Source organism: Podarcis melisellensis (genome assembly GCF_964234715.1).
Source record: "Podarcis melisellensis genome assembly, chromosome: 12".
NCBI classification, from domain to species: Eukaryota; Metazoa; Chordata; class Lepidosauria; order Squamata; family Lacertidae; genus Podarcis; species Podarcis melisellensis.
In genome coordinates, this window is record NC_138544.1 from 5,754,788 (window position 1) to 5,774,359 (window position 19,572).

The 19,572-nt window shown below is 44.6% G+C and overlaps 1 protein-coding gene across 3 annotated transcripts in view; it reads left to right on the plus strand.

Moving 5' to 3' along the window:
• The window catches only part of ELMO1 (engulfment and cell motility 1), a 312,564-nt gene that overhangs the window by 81,342 nt on the left and 211,650 nt on the right, over positions 1–19,572 (plus strand). For all 3 annotated transcript variants that reach the window (XM_081931087.1, XM_081931085.1, XM_081931086.1), the window contains exon 5: positions 12,255–12,305. In XM_081931087.1, coding sequence (XP_081787213.1) covers positions 12,255–12,305 — 51 coding nt within the window. The remainder of the gene's footprint in view (positions 1–12,254; positions 12,306–19,572) is intronic.

Sequence of the window (19,572 nt, forward strand, 5' to 3'; positions counted from 1 at the left end):
CTAGCAAATTTTAATATTAAACATTTCACGTTTCAGGAGCCAAAGTGCTAATTTAGTTAGTGGCAAAATATGCAGAAATGCAATGTGAATGAAACAATGCAAGATGTAACTGATAGTGCTGAGGCAAGATGATACGCTCAACGTGATTCCTTTTCACAAGATTTAACCTCTTCCACTGGGGCAGCCCTGTGTTAAATGCTGCATTTTAGTTGTGAAGTATTTCATGGCCACTCTAGATGAAAAGTTATTTGGCACATTGTCAGAATTTACGCATTTTGCTGGCTGAATTATGCATGGTGCATGTGATAACACTTGATGACTTGCAGTTTGGCACGTGAACTGCTTCTGCCAAAGATCCACACGCATGACGGTGGAGGAAGATTGGAAGAAATTTAAAGACTATTTACAGAAGTATTGTAAGATTAATGAATGTTAGAATGATGTTGGAATGAATTTATGTGATTCTAGCAGAAATGTAACAAAGATTTAAGAAAAATAGACTGTTAATTGGTGAAAGGAGGGAAAGTAAACTTATATTAATATCAAGATAAATTCTCAGGACAAAAATTTGAAAAGAGGGAAAGGATTTGCTGAAATGGATAATTGACTTAGAATACAAGAAAGGGAGGTGTGAGGAGGTCAGGGAAATAAGCTAATGAAAGGAAAGTAATGGGAAGATTTGCTGTACTGTTTTTTCTTGATTCTTTTTGCTTAATGGATTTTAATTTTAATTTTTTTTTGCTACTGATTTTTCTTTTTTCCTGTACAGTGGTGCCCCGCAAGACGAATGCCTCGCAAGACGAAAAACCCGCAAGACGAAAGGGTTTTTCGGTTTTTGCGTCGCTTCGCTAGACGATTTTCCCTATGGGCTTGCTTCGCAAGAAGAAAGCCCATAGGGAAATCTCGGGGACCTCTTTTAAATGCTGGCGGTGGGGAGCAAAGCCTTTCCCCCCCTCCGGACTTCAGAAGAGGTCCAGGAAGGCCAGCGGGGGCCGAAAGGCTTTGCTCCCCACCGCCAGCATTTTAAAAGCGGTCTGGGATAGCAGGGAAGCGCTTTCCGCTATCCCGGACGGCTTTTGAAGGCAGGCGGGGGGGAGCAAAGACTTTCGCCCCCTGCTGGCCTTCAGAAGAGGTCCTGGACCTCTTCCAAAGGCGGGCGGGGGGCAAAAGTCTTTGCTCCCCCCTGCCTGCCTTCCCGGGAGAGCGGGAAGGCAGCACTGCGTTTCTCCGCTGTCCCGGGAAGGCGGGGGGGGGGAAGCAAGGACTTTAGCCCCCCGCCGGCCTTCAGAAGAGGTCGGAGGACAGACTGTCCCCGGACCTGGTCTGAAGGCGGTTTCCATAGGAACGCATTAATTGATTTTTAATGCATTCCTATGGGAAACCGTGCTTCGCAAGACGAAAAACTCGCAAGACGAAAAGACTTGCGGAACGAATTAATTTCGTCTTGCAAGGCACCACTGTATTTTATTTTTTCTTGTTTAAAAGGATGTTTTCTTGATTTCTCTTTTTGTACTTCTAAAACTTTAATAAATATCTTATATATAAAAAAGATCCACACGCATGAGCTGATACAAAAATGTAATCAGTGATGGCCTTCTCATCATGCAGGATGTTACTTGAAGTTTTAGTAACCGAGAATGATGTATGAACATACTTCTGTGAACTCTCCTTGAGAGTTGCTTTACACATGACACTCTTGAGTCGTCGAGGGTGGAATAGGAAGCACAAGGCCCCGAAAAAGTTGTAAATAGTAAAATTTTGCCCCAGCTGCCTCCTTCCTCCCAACCAACCCTACCCCAGGTGTTCTTCCTGGAGGAAATGAGACCTTCTGGGAGAATCTGGTTTGTGCTCTCTGTTGCTGCTACTGTTGGGTGTATGTGTGCATTTTCACTAGAAGAAGACAGATTTTTATAATGCCATTAATCTGTGCTCAAGACAGACAGGGACTGTATATTTGTGCTGCAAGGAGGGTTTTTATTCTGCTTATAGGCTGTCTTGAGTCAGATAGAAAGTAAATATGGGCGAGAAAATGAAATGCCATTGGTATTACTCAGATGCCCGTGACTACTGCTACAGTTTTTACTGTTTACCGGTTGAGTGAGGGAGAAATATCAAAGGTCATGATGACTGTTTCATGGACTTTGCAGGCTTGTGAATAGATGGCTTCAACAAGTGGGCATTTTGACCTTTCACATGCCGGGATTTGGACAGCCTTTCCCAGGCCTCTGAGGAGAGGCAAGCCTAGCATTTTCTCAGAGTAGCAGAAAGGAATGTTTCAGTGCTTTTTAACCACTTTAACCTGTGGGCCCTTGCTTATAAGTCTCTGCGAGTACGAACACATGCGTGCCGATTGGAAGTATTTTTTGGTGCCTGTGTGATAATTTGTTGCTAGCACTATCATTTTAGTCACAACAATTTTCCTTAATCCAGAAATAGACTATTTATTCCGAATTCTAAAGATACTTTTGCTACTTAAATAAGTATGGGGAACGCAAAACGTCACTTAGAGAAGGATCTGAAATATTTTCCTTGAAGCTTGAATATGTTCGGTATTGTTTTAATGAGTTGTAAACCATGTTGAGATTTTTTTCATTAAAATATAAAGTGGTTGGTATATAATTAAATAATCACCACCACCACCACCATCATCATCATCATCTCCAGCCCACAGGATCACAATCTAATGCAGCCTTTCTCAACCTCAGGTCCACAGATGTTGTTGGACTACAACTCCCATCATTCCTAGCTAGCAGGACCAGTGGTCAGAGACGATGGGATTTGTAGTCCAACAACAGCTGGGGACCCAAAGTTGAGAAAGGCTGATCTAATCAACACAACAGAAATGCAAAAAGGAATGAGGGAAGACTAAAACAAGCTAGGGAAGAATTACTGCTTATCTGCCAGAGTGCACTTATCCTGCCATTACAGTGGTGCCTCGCAAGACGAAATTAATTCGTTCCACAAGTTTTTTCTTCTTGCAAGTTTTTCGTCTTGCGAAGCACGGTTTCCCATAGGAATGCATTGAAAATCAATTAATGCGTTCCTAGGGAGACCACCTTCAGACCAGGTCCGGGGACAGTCTGTCCCCAGACCTCCTCTGAAGGCTGACGGGGGGAGAAGGACTTTTCTCCCCACCGCCAGCCTTCAGAACAGCCTTCTGAAGGCTGGCGGTGGGAAGAAAAGCCCTTCTCCCCCCACCAGCCTTCAGAAGAGTTCCCGCAGGGCTGCCTAGGCTGCGGATAGCAGCCTGCTGCCCAGCGCGCGGGGCGCTCTGAAGTAGAGCGCCCCGCGCGCGGGGCAGACATCTGCAGCTTGGGGAGCCCTGCAGGACTTCCCCGCAGGGCTCTCCAAGCTGCGGATAGCAGCCTGCTGCCCCACACGAGGGGCGCTCTTCTTCAGAGTGCCCCTCGCGCGGGGCAGACATTCGCAGCTTGGGGAGCCCTGCAGGACTTCCCTGCAGGGCTCTCCAAGCTGCGGATAGGGGCAGCAGGCTGCTATCCGCAGCTTGGAGATCCCTGCAGGGAACTCTTCTGAAGGCTGGCGAGGGAGAAGGGCTTTTCTTCCCACCGTCAGCCTTCAGAACAGCCTTCTGAATGTTGGCGGTGGGGAGGAAAACCTTCCTCCCACCGCAAGTCTTCAAGACAGGTCCGGAAACAGAGGAGAAGGCGCGCTGCGCTTCCCCGCTATCCCCGGAGATTTCCCTATGGGCTTTCGTCTTGTGAAGCAAGCCCATAGGGAAATTCGTCTTGCGAAGCCGCTAAAAATCGGAAAAACCTTTCGTCTTGCGGGTTTTTCGTTTAGCGAGGCATTCGTCTTGCGGGGCACCACTGTATGTTCTTCCTGGCTGATGGCAGAAGCCAAAGTGTGCTTTCCTTTAGCTCTATTTGGTTGCAGCCATTGCTGCATATACTAAATCAATGTTTGAACTCCAGAGCCAAGATCCAAGCGCTTTTGTATTGTCTAGCTGAAACGCTCAACAGTAAGAACAAGAGCACCATTTTGATTATGTCACCACCCTCCCAGCCCCAATGTATTTTCCTCTTCATTCCCCTTTGTTTCAATCTGCATCTATACCTATTATGTCACTGGAGAACAATGAGGAGTCTTGTCTTCTGTTGGTTTGTCTTCTCTTCTCTGTTCTTGTGTGGATAAATGAAACTGTGACCACCTGGTTTTTCCTTCGGATTCAGTCTTGATGAACCTCCTTTTTCTTTTTGTAGATTCCTTATCTTGTTTTTGAGACCTGGCTACAGTAGTTAAGTTGTTCTGTGCAAAAAGTTACGGTTTCTTGTGAATAAATCCTGTAATTGCATATGCTAGGGAAACTCTTGCCTTATAAAAGCAGGCTTCGTGTGAGGGAGGTTGCACAAATAAATAAAAAACAAGGAACTAGTATTTCTGTTGCTTCTATTCTTCACTTCAGTCAGCAAATATTCTAAGAGGTGCTCTGAGTTTATACCTGACCTGCCTTTTCAGTATATGCTAATAGAATGAGGGTCATTTCTGCACACAGGAAAAACTATATACTCTGTCATATATACAAAAGACACAGCAGCAAAATAAACTACAACCTGAATTTCAAGATAAATTAACATAAGGAAGTTCACAAGGGTCATCTATGTGGGGAGCTGGAGGAGAAGGAGAATGGACAATTTATTGATTGATACATTTAAATTTAGCATTTTGGTTGTTGGCTTTTTTCAACCAGGGTTGAACATAACAATTGCAAAGATGGTGAATCTTACATACCAAGATGCCAGGAATCTAACCTATCAATCCAAATATGTTTTAAAGCTTTGAAAATGAAAAGTAAACTTGTTGATTAGAATATTTTTGAATACTGTGGTCAATCTGAAACAGAGTTATTTATACAGTCCACAACTTAACCAAACGTTCTTGTTATCACTGGTATTAAGTAGTCACAGAACAGCTCTGTGCATCCACTGAAATTAGCTGACACGCTGAGCACGGTTTCGTTCAGGTTAATGTAGAATATCCCTTTGGTTTAATTGTGCACTGTTTCCTTGCAGCCGCTTAAGTAATTGTTTGGGAATGGAGAAACAAAATTGGATTTTTAATTGGAGAGCAGATATTTCCGCTTAGGTTTTGTCAGGCCTGCTGCATTACAAAGCTGATGCTTGTGGATGCATTGCAGTGGGATACATAAGAAGTACTTCATAACTCCTGTCTACCCGTGGCATCTTCAGACTTTTTCTTGTGATGGCTCTGGTTAGAGGTGAACCACAAACTCTAGTCATTTTAGACTCACAGCTGTCCATGGAAGCACAGGTCAAATCTGTGTCCAGGGCAGCTGTTTACCAGCTCCATCTGGTACGTAGGCTGAGCCCCTATCTGCCTGCGGACTGTCTCGCCAGAGTGGTGCATGCTCTGGTTATCTCCCGCTTGGACTACTGCAATGCACTCTACGTGGGGCTACCTTTGAAGGTGACTCGGAAACTACAACTAATCCAGAATGCGGCAGCTAGACTGGTGACTGGGAGCGGCCGCCGAGACCATATAACACCGGTCTTGAAAGACCTACATTGGCTCCCAGTATGTTTCCGAGCACAATTCAAAGTGTTGGTGCTGACCTTTAAAGCCCTAAATGGCCTCGGTCCAGTATACCTGAGCGTCTCCACCCCCATCGTTCTGCCCGGATGCTGAGGTCCAGCGCCAAGGGCCTTCTGGCGGTTCCCTCATTGCGAGAAGCAAAGCTACAGGGAACCAGGCAGAGGGCCTTCTCGGTAGTGGCGCCCACCCTGTGGAACACCCTCCCATCAGATGTCAAAGCGATAAACAACTACCTGACATTCAGAAGACATCTTAAGGCAGCCCTGTTCAGGGAAGTTTTTAATGTGTGATATTTTACTGTATTTTTGGTTATTATGGAAGCCGCCCAGAGTGGCTGGGGAGGCCCAGCCAGATGGGCGGGGTATAAATAAATTATTATTATTATTATTATTATTATTATTATTATTATTATTATTATTATTATTACTACTTTGCAGGCTGACGTCTGATACCCCTGTGGTGGTGGTAGTATTAGTATTTAGCATTTTTGCGGCTCTTTTGAGCAGAGGTACTGTAGTCACCATGGTGCCCTCCAGCTGATTGGTGGATGCTAGGTCCCATCAGCCCCAGCCAGCCTGGCCCAATGGTCAAGTGGTGATGGGGCTTGTTTGTTTGTTTCCCCAAAATACTTGCATACTGCAATTTTATAATAAAATGTCAAAGTGGTTTGCAACAGTTTTACTTACACACACACACACACACACGACCACAAACTATTACAGAAAATGTTTATCATAATTATCTTCATAAGCCTAGCAGCAATGGGGGGAAAATCAGCAAACTTTTAAACGTTTAAGGAAGATGCCTACTAAATCCCTATTGGAAGAGCATTCCACAGGGCTCAATGGCTCTAATGGCTTGGATTTGTGTTGATGTCAAATGAGCCTCACCAGCTCTGGGGACAACCAGCCATGCTCCTGCAGATGATCTCAGTGATCAAGCTAGGATATAAGGGTTCAGGCGGTCCCTAACTTGTACTTCAGCAACATCTGGAGAGCACCATATTGGTTACCGCTGCTTTAGTGTGTTCAAACCATATTACCCTGGCTGAATTCATATACAGATAGGTAGCCGTGTTAGTCTGCCATAGTCAAAACAAAAAAAATTCCTTCCAGTAGCACCTTAAAGACCAACTAAGTTAGTTCTTGGTATGAGCTTTCGTGTGCATGCACACTTCTTCAGATACAGTGTGCATGCACACTTCTTCATATTCAGATATCTGAAGAAGTGTGCATGCACACGAAAGCTCATACCAAGAACTAACTTAGTTGGTCTTTAAGGTGCTACTGGAAGGATTTTTTTTTGTTTTGAATTCACATGTGATGCTCAACCATGGTGTAGCATGATGAGAATGAGCTGCAGCGATCTTCGGACCTGCATGCCTCATGTACAGCGTCTCTCCCCCACTCCACCATTTCCATTTCAGACTAACCACACTTTCTTGTGACACCTGAACATAGACATACGACAGTTGGTCTTACCCATGCTTAGTGGAAACAAGGCAACTCCAAGCTATGGATTATGAAACTGGCTTGTTTTCATAGCCTAGGGCTGGATTGTAACACTAAAAAGTGGTTAAACTAAAACAGAAGTTGGACTTTCTCATCTCTTCATAGTTGTGCTGGAATGGGAGAATGTGCAAGCTTAAAATAATGGTTTAGTGTTAATGTGCATGCTGGGCCAGAGGTAATTTGAGAGAAGCTGAGAGTGGATTATCTATGGTCACCTAATGGGGTTTGTGACAGAGGTGAGGCCTAAATCAAGTCCTTCCCCGTTCACATCTCGTTTCCTGTTAGCTGCGACTGTCCACCAATGCTCCGCTTAAAAAGGTCTCTTTTTCTTAAAGATAAATGTCGCTTACAAGCGCTGGAGACTTTGGTCAAATCAAGGTTCAGGTTGATGAATGGGATGGAGCATAGGAAAAAATAGTCATCTTCGGTGTTTGCTGTAGTTCATTTCAACATTTCTTTTTTACTTAACATACTTCAGTCTGTCTTGGCTCCTTTTGTTAGCTCCTGTATCAAGACACAACCCACAATAATTTCATAATACAAATATCACAAGTTGGTTCAAGTGAATTATAATAGAGTTTATCGATTCACGCAGTGCAGTGAATTTATACACTGCTTTATAGTTAGTTGTTTGGGGTTGAATAGGAGGTCATATGGTTTTCTTCCTCTGAGGGCAGTCTTTCAAGATTTTATTTGGTTGAATTGCTATTGTAATTTTTATCTGCTTGGTATAATTGTTTGTCTTTAAAAGAATCCAGAACGTAAGTAAAAAGTAAGTCCCTTTCATTCTCCTCACCTTTCATCCTCCTTTCCTTTCATTCTCCACAACTGTAAAGCTTAATAGGTTAAGCTACAAAATGACTGTTTCTTTGGGCTTGTTAGCATTGCCCAATTGGGAACACGTGTCAGGATGCAAGTGGAATATCGTAAGATGCTTGTAGCAAACGTGCTGTTTGGTTACTTCTCAAAGGCATGGAGACCATATCTGACACTGATTCTGTTTCCCCCAGGAACGAATTATTATGTAGTGTAGGTAGGTCAAAGGCTTTCCAAATTTTGTGACAGTGAGACTTTCTCTCCCTAGTCAATAAAACACAGGAGTATCCCAAAGTATAGAATTCTGTGGTCCAGGATTGGCAGCTGAGTAGCTGTGAACCTCAGACACAGTACATTTTTATTGTTACCCTTGTAAATACAGGACAAAACTGCAGAAAATTGACTACACCAATGTTATGTTACTGGTTGGAATTTGCCTCGTGGCCGTATTTACCACTGGCTATGAGAATAGTCCTTACATAGGCACTCAATACGAGATATATTCAAGCAAACAATTGGGCAATACTGTAATGCAACAAAATCTTGCGCCATGGAGTGTTCCTGTTCAGGATTCCAGCCACTCAATGAGGCCCATTCCGTCCCTCTTCATATTCCCATGCCCTGGGTTTCTGTTGTTCTCTTCCCCTGCATTGCGTGTCAAGGTCCCCCAGGCCACCCCAATAACTCACACTTCACACATCAATTTTTGTTTAAGGTTTTTGGCATGAATTTGGCCACAACTTTATTTAAATACACACACGTGAGTGGTTGCTTAGGCATTGGTTACGACTATCTGTCCTTGCCCAGGGGACAGAACTGACTTCCGGATTCCAGCGAAAGCCAGTGCGGGAAACAACTTTTGGGGAGAAAATGAAGCTGGACATCAGTCCCTCACTTCTCACCCTCATGCTCCTGGTGGCTTGCACAGCCCAAGTCCGATGCCAGGGACAAGGACAAAAAGAATGGCAAGCCCCTGGATTCTTTTAACGGAATTCCCTTTCCGCTCCACCATTGGAGGGGTAGGCACTTACCCCTCCACCAAACAATTTGAACCAATGCCTAACCGCCAACCTTACAAGTTGTGACGAAGGCCCCAGGCTGCGAGCCCTGCATTGAAGACCTCTGACCCCTCCCACACTTTAGCAACATAACATTCTCCCCAGCAACACTCCTTGCCCAATCATGGCATGTGGCCAGTTTGCCCAACAACACTGGGGTGGCCTTTTTGGCCCCCACCGCAACACATGCTCTCTATTATGGAGAACACGCTTTCTGTGACAACTCAGTCTTCATTAACCTGTTTTGGGTCACCCACCCTTTTGGGACAACCCCCCCCCCCAAATCTGTACTTCTGCATACTTTGGGGTTTCCTCAAACTTTCTAATATCTCCCTCCTGTGGAAGATCTGAATTCTATCCATTGTCTTGTCTGTTTCATGTAAAGCTCTTTGCTTCTCATAAAGTAGACAAAATGCTGTTACATTTCCAGGTCTGCCTGTTTAGGTGACCAGGGCAATTGCTAGTACACAAATGCTAGGATACCCAGTTGATAAAGAGTGGTTTACAATTCTTTTAACTAATAAATTGATAATAAGTAGTGTAGCATAGGACTCATAGGGCCATGAATCAGGAAATCACAATTCATATTTTACAGCTTAAGCCTGTTTGGTGACCATAGGCAAGCAATTATCTCCCAACCACAGGCTCCCATCTGCAATATTGCATTTAATATTACAGATCTATTTTACACGGTTGATGCAAAATAATGTGAGATGCAACATAATGAGATAACAGATGCAACATATTTTGAATGCTCTGTAATGAAGTATAAAATAATTGTGATTGGTACTAGTAACCAGGCGACTGCTAACTACAAATTTTTGTGACTAAATTTGGCTGAGTCAGAGGAGAGAATTGTCCTGTGTCTTAAAGGGGCCTGCATTTTGATGCAATTACCTTGTATGAGTTTTGCAAGAAAAAGAAAATGCTTTCCCTCCTACTCTCCGTGTAAGATAACATTCTTGGCTGTTTTAAGAAGCAAAAGCTCTTCAATGTCCACATATTTTCATGTATATATATTGGCATTAGTGCTTTGTGTCTGAGAGGGAATGTAAAGCAGGGGTGTCAGATCTCTGTGGCTCGTTCCAGTGGTTTTAAGATTGCACATTGCAGTTATGGAAAGCAGAGCGCTGGAGGAATAACATTGCAGTGCTGCAGATGTTTAATGATGGGTTTCAACTGACCTACAAGCTCCTTGATTATATGACATCAGTTTGGTTTCACATTTCATAGTGCAGTTTATTTAGGCTTTTACATAAAACGAGGACCTCAGACTGCTCCTTGGTAGCTGGCAGTGGCCACAAAACTGGGAGATGCAATACATGAACTCATGTTACTGGGTAGAAATTAAGTTCCTCTTGTTTTGCTTCCTTTTCAGGAAGCAGAGGAATATCAGAACACCCTTTCCCCATTGCTTTTTTCTTTTAAGGGCGTGAGCACTGATGTCTTTGGTAAATTCTATTTGTACACTTACGGGTAGAGAACGAACGAATGAAACACCCTTGGTCCTAGTTTCCAAGCAGAATCAGTGCAAACCCAGAATCCATCAGGGTATAAACCGTATATACACTCAGGGCACATATAGTCACAGTAGTCTCTATCTTCCCAGCACATGGAGGGGAAAGTTATTTCATAAGATTCCCTCTTTGCTCTAGTAAGCTCATATACACAGAGAGCATCTTCCGTTTTGCTTCGGAGTAAAAGAACATCCCATGGGCACTGTGAAAAGGTCCACTGACAGCAAACAACAATTCCACGCCACAAATTGCAGCCTTTATGTGCAATTACATCTGCAGAGGAGAGGCTGTAGCCTTTTAATCTGGAGTCAAACTGCTTTTGTATATAGAACATCAACCAGGAGCCCTGTTCCTCTCTAAGCCCATTGGAAGCTGCTGTATACTGAGTTCAACCATTGGTTCATCTAACTGGACTACTGACTACTCAGGAGGCTGGATGTGAGCATGTGGCCCTCCAAACCTCTCTTACCTGGCCCTTGAGAGTTTTTGCCTGGCTGGAACTCTTGCCTACCTGGAGGGAGGATAGAGAGGAGTGTATGAGTGTTTATGGGAAATAGGCAACTGTAGAAAGATAATACAGTGGTACCTCGGGTTACATACGCTTCAGGTTACATATGCTTCAGGTTACAGACTCCACTAACCCAGAAGTATTGCTTCAGGTTAAGAACTTTGCTTCAGGATAAGAACAGAAATCGGGCTCCGGCAGCACAGCAGCATCAGGAGGCCCCATTAGCTAAAGTAGTGCTTCAGGTTAAGAACAGTTTCAGGTTAGGGTTAGGTACAGCCTACAGTATAAGCAGAATAAAAATCGTCCTTGCAACACAAATATACAGTCCCTGTCTGTCTTGAGCACGGATTAATGGCATTGTAAAAATCTGTGTTCTTCAAGTGAAAATGCACACATATGAACAAGACAGAGAACAGGGGACTTTGTACAGCATATAAAATCTTTTGGCTAGTTTGATTCCTGATGTTGTGCTATTTTCCCTTCATTGTGTTGGATAATCTGGGCTTTTCTCTTTGGTGCGCTGCATAGCACGACTTTATTCTGTGCTGCACCACAGTTACTAAGAGGAGAAGGTTTCTTTTGTTGTATAAATGTTGTTGTTTAACCTGCTGGAAGAAAAGCAGTACATTAACAGAAAAAGGGTTCCCAAGCCCCGAAAATCAAGCAGTTTTCTTCTTTATAAGATGGTGGACTTAAATTGCCTCTTGGCAGATATCCATGTTCCTCCCCGTCTTCTGGTCTATTTGATGCATGTGCAGATTAGAAACCCAAACAATTGTTGGGAAGCCACTGTGGCAGAGTTGACTAAACAAGATTCACAGGGAGAGACTTGATGTATGAGTTAGTCATGTCCATGGAGTCTTGAACCTTGGAAACATTTTTGGAATGGCCTTGACTTTAAGTGCTCCCATTAATCAAGGGGTTCCACCCTAAATGTAGAATCATAGGGAAGGTATCCCAATACACTTGGGGAAAACAAGTCTTTTATTGAGAGTATACTTTCTGGTAGCTACTGGTTTAGAAATCTAATTTTGAAATTAGTCCATCAAAATAATGGATTACTCATTGATTTCCGTAGGAGCCAAGTGCAATCAGCTTACTTTGGATCCAACCCACTCCTGGTAACTTCACATAACAGCACTGTACACGTAAATTTTCATGTACAATAGGAAGCACCTGGCGATTGCTGTAAATTCAGTTTTTTCTTTCATGATTTATACACGTCGAAGAGCCTCAGTTATGGATGTCTGACATTTGGAATTTTCTTTTCCAGAACCGTAATGAAATTAAAAATGGAGCAATACTTCGATTAACTACATCACCAGTAAGTTACTGATACGTTCACATTCCTTTGATTTTCTTGTTTTCCCCAATATTATATGACTCCTTTGGTTTGATTTTACGTTATGTTCTTAGAAAGGGGCCATTACCTATAGGCTGGTGATCCTATACTTCCATTAATTCAGAAGAGAGAAATTACACATATTTTTAAAAGTATCTCACAGTATATTATTATTATTATTATTATTATTATTATTATTATTATTATTAAATTTTATGTGTAGAAAGTGGATTTTTTTTATGTCAATCAGGCAATGTGGAGAGTTTCTGATTCTCAGTCAGCTCTCTTGGAAGCAATACTTAGGGCATGACGACGTTCCTCTTCATTCTCTTTCATTTATGTGCTCATCTCAGCAAGGCAGTGAGGTTCATAGCATAGCCACCATGTTCCCTTGTTCATTGAAATATCACACCAGCGTAAGATTCCCATTGCAGTCATATACATCAGTCAGAGCTAGGTCCTATTTAGTTTGGTGGGTCTCACTTCTAGGTAAGTGTGTGTAAGATTGCAGCCTCAAAACATGTTCATAAGTGGGATTGACTGACATAATACTATCGAGCTTTTTGCCTGCCTTCTTTCTAATACGTCTTAAGACAACATCATTACAACATTATCGCTTGCTTTTTAAACGGTTGGCAGAATTGCAGTTTTGCGAGTCTGCACCATTACACATGCAACTTGTTCATTTGCTCTATTTGTAAATTTCATGTAATTATTTATTATACTAGTGCCCCCCCCTTTCCGAAACCTGCAGGCAAACTCAGTTTCCTAGGTTACAGCAAGTACTGGCTGAATTTTCTCATTTTCTTTACTCTTTCTGTTCTTCCTCTGATTCATTCCTCTTTAATACCTCAAAAGCTATCTTCCTCCACCCCCATATAAATTTATCAGATTTTATTTTAACAGGCTATTTCATATTTGTACATTTCAGCCCTGTACCCCAGTGACGCCCCTGTACAGGCAGCTGCCTTTATTTGCCCGGGGCTTCCGTTTCTGACTCTCGCACGTTTCTGCAGAATGTTCCTATGTGGACCCTATTATGCCCCACCGCTGTTCTGCTCTCATCTGGGTCCAAAAGGAGCCGTGTGTCTGTGATCGTATGTCAATTGGACGCGCCTAAAATGGTCACTACAGGGATGCGGGTGGCGCTGTGGGTTAAACCACAGAGCCTAGGACTTGCTGACCAGAAGGTCAGCGGTTTGAATCCCTGCGATGAGGTGAGCTCCCGTTGCTCGTTCCCTGCTCCTGCCAACCTAGCAGTTCGAAAGCATGTCCAAGTGCAAGTAGATAAATAGGTACCATTCTGGCGGGAAGGTAAATGGTGTTTCTGTGCGCTGCTCTGGTTCGCCAGAAGCGGCTTAGTCATGCTGGCCACATAACCCGGAAGCTGTACACCGGCTCCCTTGGCCAGTAAAGCGAGATGAGCGCCGCAACCCCAGAGTCGGTCACGACTGGACCTAATGGTCAGGGGTCCCTTTACCCTTTACCTTTAATGGTCACTGTCTGTAATGGCAAACTTGTTGTGGAGAGCTCCGTGTGGAGCCTTTGTCCTTACTGGTTTCTTTGCCTCTTCCAAAGAGTTGACCTTGCATGGAAAAGTAGAAAGCTACGCTCCAAAACCTTGTATCTCTTCTACCTCAACAGCATTGCTCACCCCAAATCAATTTATTTTACAACATTAAAATTATTAAAGCTGAAGGCCATGGCTTACAGCAAAAAGATTTCTGCTGTAAAAAAAAAAAATCAATGGGGAAAAAAATCAATGTAGCATTTTTTAAGAGCAGCCATTTCAGTGGGTTCTTCAGTTGCATGTTGAATTTGGTATTACAGAAACCCCACCATATTTGGGTTACATTTTCCCCACTCTCATCCTACAAAGGGTGTTGAGAAAGGAAGCATCACAAACATTGCAACATGCCCATCCAGCCTTAGACATGTGTATTGTTTCTAAATGCCATATATCATCTTGTTCCTCCTGACATGTATCATCCAGGCTGTCTGACTTTTGTTTTCCCTCTCTTAAAAAAAAGAAATTTGCAGTTTTAAAGCAGTTGCAAAACTATGAGGGACATAGAGGATTTGTCAATGGCGCACAGGTCCTAGCCACTGGCTGCTCATTACAGCTGGCTTTTTCCTGGCTGAACTTGCAAAACCTACAGTAAAAACTTGCCCCATGGCAGACAAGATGTGCATGCAATTGAGGGCAGTGACAGAGGGCTATCAAACCTCTCTTTTAAAAGAGACGTTTGATAGATGTTATGATGTTCAATTATCACATTTAACTCACAGAAAGAATCCCTCACATTGTTACTTGTCTTACGTACAAGTACCGGTGCAAATTAGCTGGTTCTTTTTAGTTGTAGGATAACTCTGCATGCTAAAAGATGTCAAATCCACTTGTTTGGTGAATTGCCACATATATTATGCTAACAAACCAACCATTTGGTATTTGGCTCTAACTGTACGAAAATGAAGTTTAGAAATAAAAGCTGCAGCAGATGTTGACCCACTAAAAATACTATTTTAACCTACTTTATGACCTTGGACAAATCTGTTACTCTGTCCTTCGGTTAATTCCTTTTCAATAATTATTTGGAAACATTTACCACTGAGGTTTCAGTGACTATATTTGTTCAGTGCTTTGGACATGCAAAACCTAATTGCAGAGGTTTATTATATAAGCCCTAACCAATTTTGCTAATGCCTGAGCAGAAAGGCCAAAAACTTAAGTACATTTCAACACATAATGTACTTACTTGTTTCCAGTAATCCAGTGCTTTAAGAAAGTTTAAGCTTCTCAGCGAGTGAAATGGAGTTGTTTTGGACAAAATGACAGCGTGAAGCAGATTACTTTTCATTGGTTCGTTAAGTGTAAAGTGTGATGAATTAGGCTGTTCATTGTTGCTTGCCTTTTTGGCTACAGGAGATCAGCCATGCGGCGGCAGCCCATATAAATAGCAAGGATGTGACTAATTTACCTGCATAACATGACAGGAGATAACACTGTTGTATTTCATTAGCCTCTGTCACAAGACCATGTTGGAGGCACGCTGTAGCGGTGTCAGAGCAGTACCATTTTCCCTTTTAAATGGATATGTTAACTCTCTCCCCAATTTTTTGTCAGTTTTTGTTTAAATGATGTATTAGGGCAAGGGTCGCCAACATTTTGGGGCCTACAGGAACATTTGGGAACTAGCGAAACACTACAACAAAATCACATTGAGCAGCCTTAGTTGGTGGCTTCTTCCAGATTTTGTAACTCCTTCCCATGTCCTTCCATTGGCAGGAGAAAACCACCTTATTCCGACAGGTTTTAACGAAAAGGGCTAGTGCCATGTTGTTTTTATTGTAATTATTGGCATGGTTTTAATAGATTTCATATATGTCGGTTTAATTTTATCAGGGTTTTTTGATAGTTTGTTTTTCTCCGTTTTTAGCTGTTCTTATTTTATCTGTAAGCTGCCCTGAGTCCCGTCAGAGTAGAAGGTCGGATGTAAACAAACAAACAAACAAACATTAAATGAATTAAAAGTCCAAACCTCCTAACTAGCAAATCAGTATGCCACACAATTCCATTTGAATTCTACCTCAGTTCATTTATTTTGTTTCTTGAACTTTTTGTGAGTCATCTGATGCTACGCCATGAAGTAGCTGTCACTGGCCGCACTGAGATGTAACAATAAATAAACCATGGTTCACAAGACGTGAATTAGCATATTCTCATTGCAGGCTCATACCTTCATCCAGTGTGGCTGAGAGGATGTGTTTATGTCAGGGAACTGACATCTAAAGCGCCGGAGGCGCAAAGGCTCACTGAGGGTGAGAGAGCAGTAGCAGCGGAAGAGGGAACCAGTAGAGGGCGAGCAAGAACTCCAAGGGAAAGTGAGTCGGAGGGATGGCTCAGAGACGCTTCCAGCGAAAACAGTGGGGAGGTCTCAGGACCTCCTATAGGGACACCCACACCTCGACGGAAACTGTCACGCCGAGAGGCCAGACGACGTGTTTCCGTTAAGGAGCTTTTATGTTGGAAACGTTTCCGAAAGCAGCCACTTTCGGATTCTACTAGTGATTGACGCAGCCATGCTGGAGGGGCTCCGTCACAGGCAGAGGTTTGAAAGCCTGATCAAACTCTGAGGGACTTGCATTTTACGCACAAGCAGCTCATCGTCCCATCACAGCAATCCGAAAGTCTCCGAAAGCCAGCTTGTGCAGGGAGAAGCATCATGAGCAATCCAGCCGGAACCGGGGAAGCAGGAGCAGCTGGAGGGGGTCCAAGCCTGGAAGAAAGGTACAGGGCGTTGGAGATCCAGTTGGCGCTGCAAACGGCGAGGCTTGAGGAGAGGAGGGCTCAGGATGCAGAAAAGGGAAAGGAGAAAACCACCCCGCTCGCCAGAAAGGTGCCAGGATTGGTGCAGAAATTCGGGGGGGATCCCAGGAACTATCATGCCTTTAGAACAGAGATGCAATACGCTCTAAACTTGCAGTTTGATGACTTCCCCGATGAGGAATCGCGAGTGGCGTATGTGATTGGCCATCTCGAATCCGGGGCGAAAGATTGGGTTAGACCCCTGATGGCAGCGAATAATGAGATCTTAAAGGACACGAGGAAGTTTTTTCGTGCCATGGACCTGATGTTTTCCAGCGATATTGAGCAGGGGGTGGTGCGAAGGCAGTTAATGGCTTGCCAGCAAGGAAGCAGATCTGTCCGTGAGTACTGGACTGAATTTACCATGTTGATTCACAAATTGGGGTGGGACCTATCGGCGGAGCCCATCCAAATGCTTTTCGAAGAGGGGCTTTCTTCAACCGTCAAAGATGAGCTTTCCCGGGGCCCCAGGGCGGAGTCTATGGACCAGTTAACCAAATCTGCGCTGGCCATAGGAGCGCGCCAGGAGGCGAGGGCTATGGAAAAGCGGGAAGGGAAAGGAGACCGTTGGAGGGAGTTCCGCATTCCAGACATTCCAGAGCCACCTTTCCCGCCGGCAGAGCCGATGGAAGTTGGAACAGCACGGGCGCGCGCAGTTTCAAATCCCAGTGAAGGGCGGAAAAAGGAGGGAAAGAGCGCCAAGAGATGTTATCTCTGCCAACAGCCAGGGCACTTTGCCAGAGTTTGCCCACAAAGAAAGGAATGGCAAGGGATGGCAGGAGCTGTTGGGGGAAAGGAAGAGGAAGGCAAGGAGCAAGTAAAAGCCAACGCCTGGCTGCCACCGTTGGGGCACAGCAGCCAGGCCAAAGAGCAATGAAAGTGCCCATGCCAGAACCCCCCAGACCCGCTTTAGTGATAGAGGTGTTACTAGAACTGCCAAACGGACACCCACTAAAGGTCAAGGCGCTTTTGGATTCAGGCAGCTCCTGTAATTTCATGAGTAAGGAGTTTGCAGCTGAGCACCAGATACAGACTATCCCTTTAAGTAACCCCTTGCAGGTGACTACGATTGACGGCAGAGAGCTGTTGGGGGGAGAAGTTAGCCAACAGACTGTCCCGATGATAATGAGAGTGGCAAGGCACACCGAACAGATAGCGTTTAATGTGGCCATCCTGGGAGGAGCGCCCATCATTTTGGGGATGAGCTGGCTGGCGCTACACGATCCGCTAGTGGGCTGGCATCAGAGGGTGGTCTCCTTTGGGTCAGCGCATTGCCTAGAACACTGCAAGGAGGGGAAGGTTTCGGGAGGAGACAGAGTCACCCTAGCGGGGATGGAAGTGATGGACAAAGGGAAGGTGCCCCCGCAATACGCAGATCTGAGCAACGTATTCAGCGAAAGGGAAGCAGACAAACTGCCACCGCATAGACCCTTTGACTGTCAAATCAACCTACTCCCAGGGGCCCAACTCCCAGTAGGCAAGCTGTACGCCCTGTCAGACAGGGAGATGCAGGAGCTGAGGGAGTTCATTGACAAAAACTTGAAGCGAGGTTTCATCAGAGAGTCCCGAGCGGTGGGGGGCAGCCCAGTGTTCTTTGTGGACAAAAAGAACACAGACAAACCGAGACTGGTGTGTGACTTCAGGGCCCTCAATGCAGTGTCGGAGCCCCTGGCTTTCCCTATGCCCCGAATTGATGACATTTTGACCAGAGTAAGGAAGGGAAAGATTTTTACAAAACTGGACCTGCGGGGGGCGTACAATCTGATACGCATAAGGAAGGGAGATGAATGGAAGACCACCATGTTTACCCCGTTGGGAGCCTTTGAATACCTCGTTATGCCCTTCGGTCTACAAGGGGGCTCCGCGTGTTTTCAAGCTTTTATAAACCACGTTCTGGGACCTTTGCTCTACAAGAATTGTGTGGCCTTTTTAGACGACGTGTTGGTGTATTCGGAAAATGAGGAACAGCATGTGAGGGACGTTCGAGAAGTGTTGGGCAGGCTGCAAGCCAACCAGCTGTGGGTGAAACTGGAGAAGTGCCAGTTTCATACCAAGGAGGTGGAATTCCTGGGGTACCGCTTGTCAGACAAGGGATTGGCCATGGATCCAGGCAAGGTCCAAGCGGTACTGGAATGGAAGACACCGAAGACCAAGAAGGACGTGCAAAGATTCTTGGGATTTGGGAACTTTTATCGGAAGTTCATCAAGAACTTTGCCCACTTGACGGCGCCCATCACCGACTGTCTCAGCAGCAAGAAGAAATTTGTTTGGACGGCAGAGGCGGATCGAGCCTTTGAAGAACTGAAAAGGGCTTTCGCCTCGGAAGAACAACTTCTGCATGTGGATTTACGAAAACCCATGAGAGTGGAAACAGATGCATCCGACCGGGCGGTAGGGGCGGTCCTTCTTCAACCGGGGAGGAGTGCGTCGGAGTGGAGACCGTGTGCCTTCTTCTCGCGGAAGCTGAATAAGTCCGAGAGGAATTACACGGTGTATGACAGGGAACTACTTGCCATTCACGAAGCATTCCGGAGGTGGAGACATTTATTAATTGGGGCACAACACAAGGTGCAAGTGTGCACCGACCACAAAAATTTAGAGTATTGGAGAACAGCTCGAGTGCTCAACCAACGACAAGTGAGATGGGCACAGGAATTCTCCAAATTTAACTTTGAGATTTGTTATGTGCCAGGCCCAGAAAACGTCAGGGCGGACGCGCTCTCACGCAAACCAGAATATTGGGAAGGGGAGGGGGTGATCGAAGAGAGACATGTCATCCCGGAGGACCGCTGGGTGTGTGGGGCGGCGATGGTGGGGCAACGAGAACTGGTGGAGGAAACGGAAAATGATGAATATGCCCAGGATAAGCTCAGAGGTCTCAGG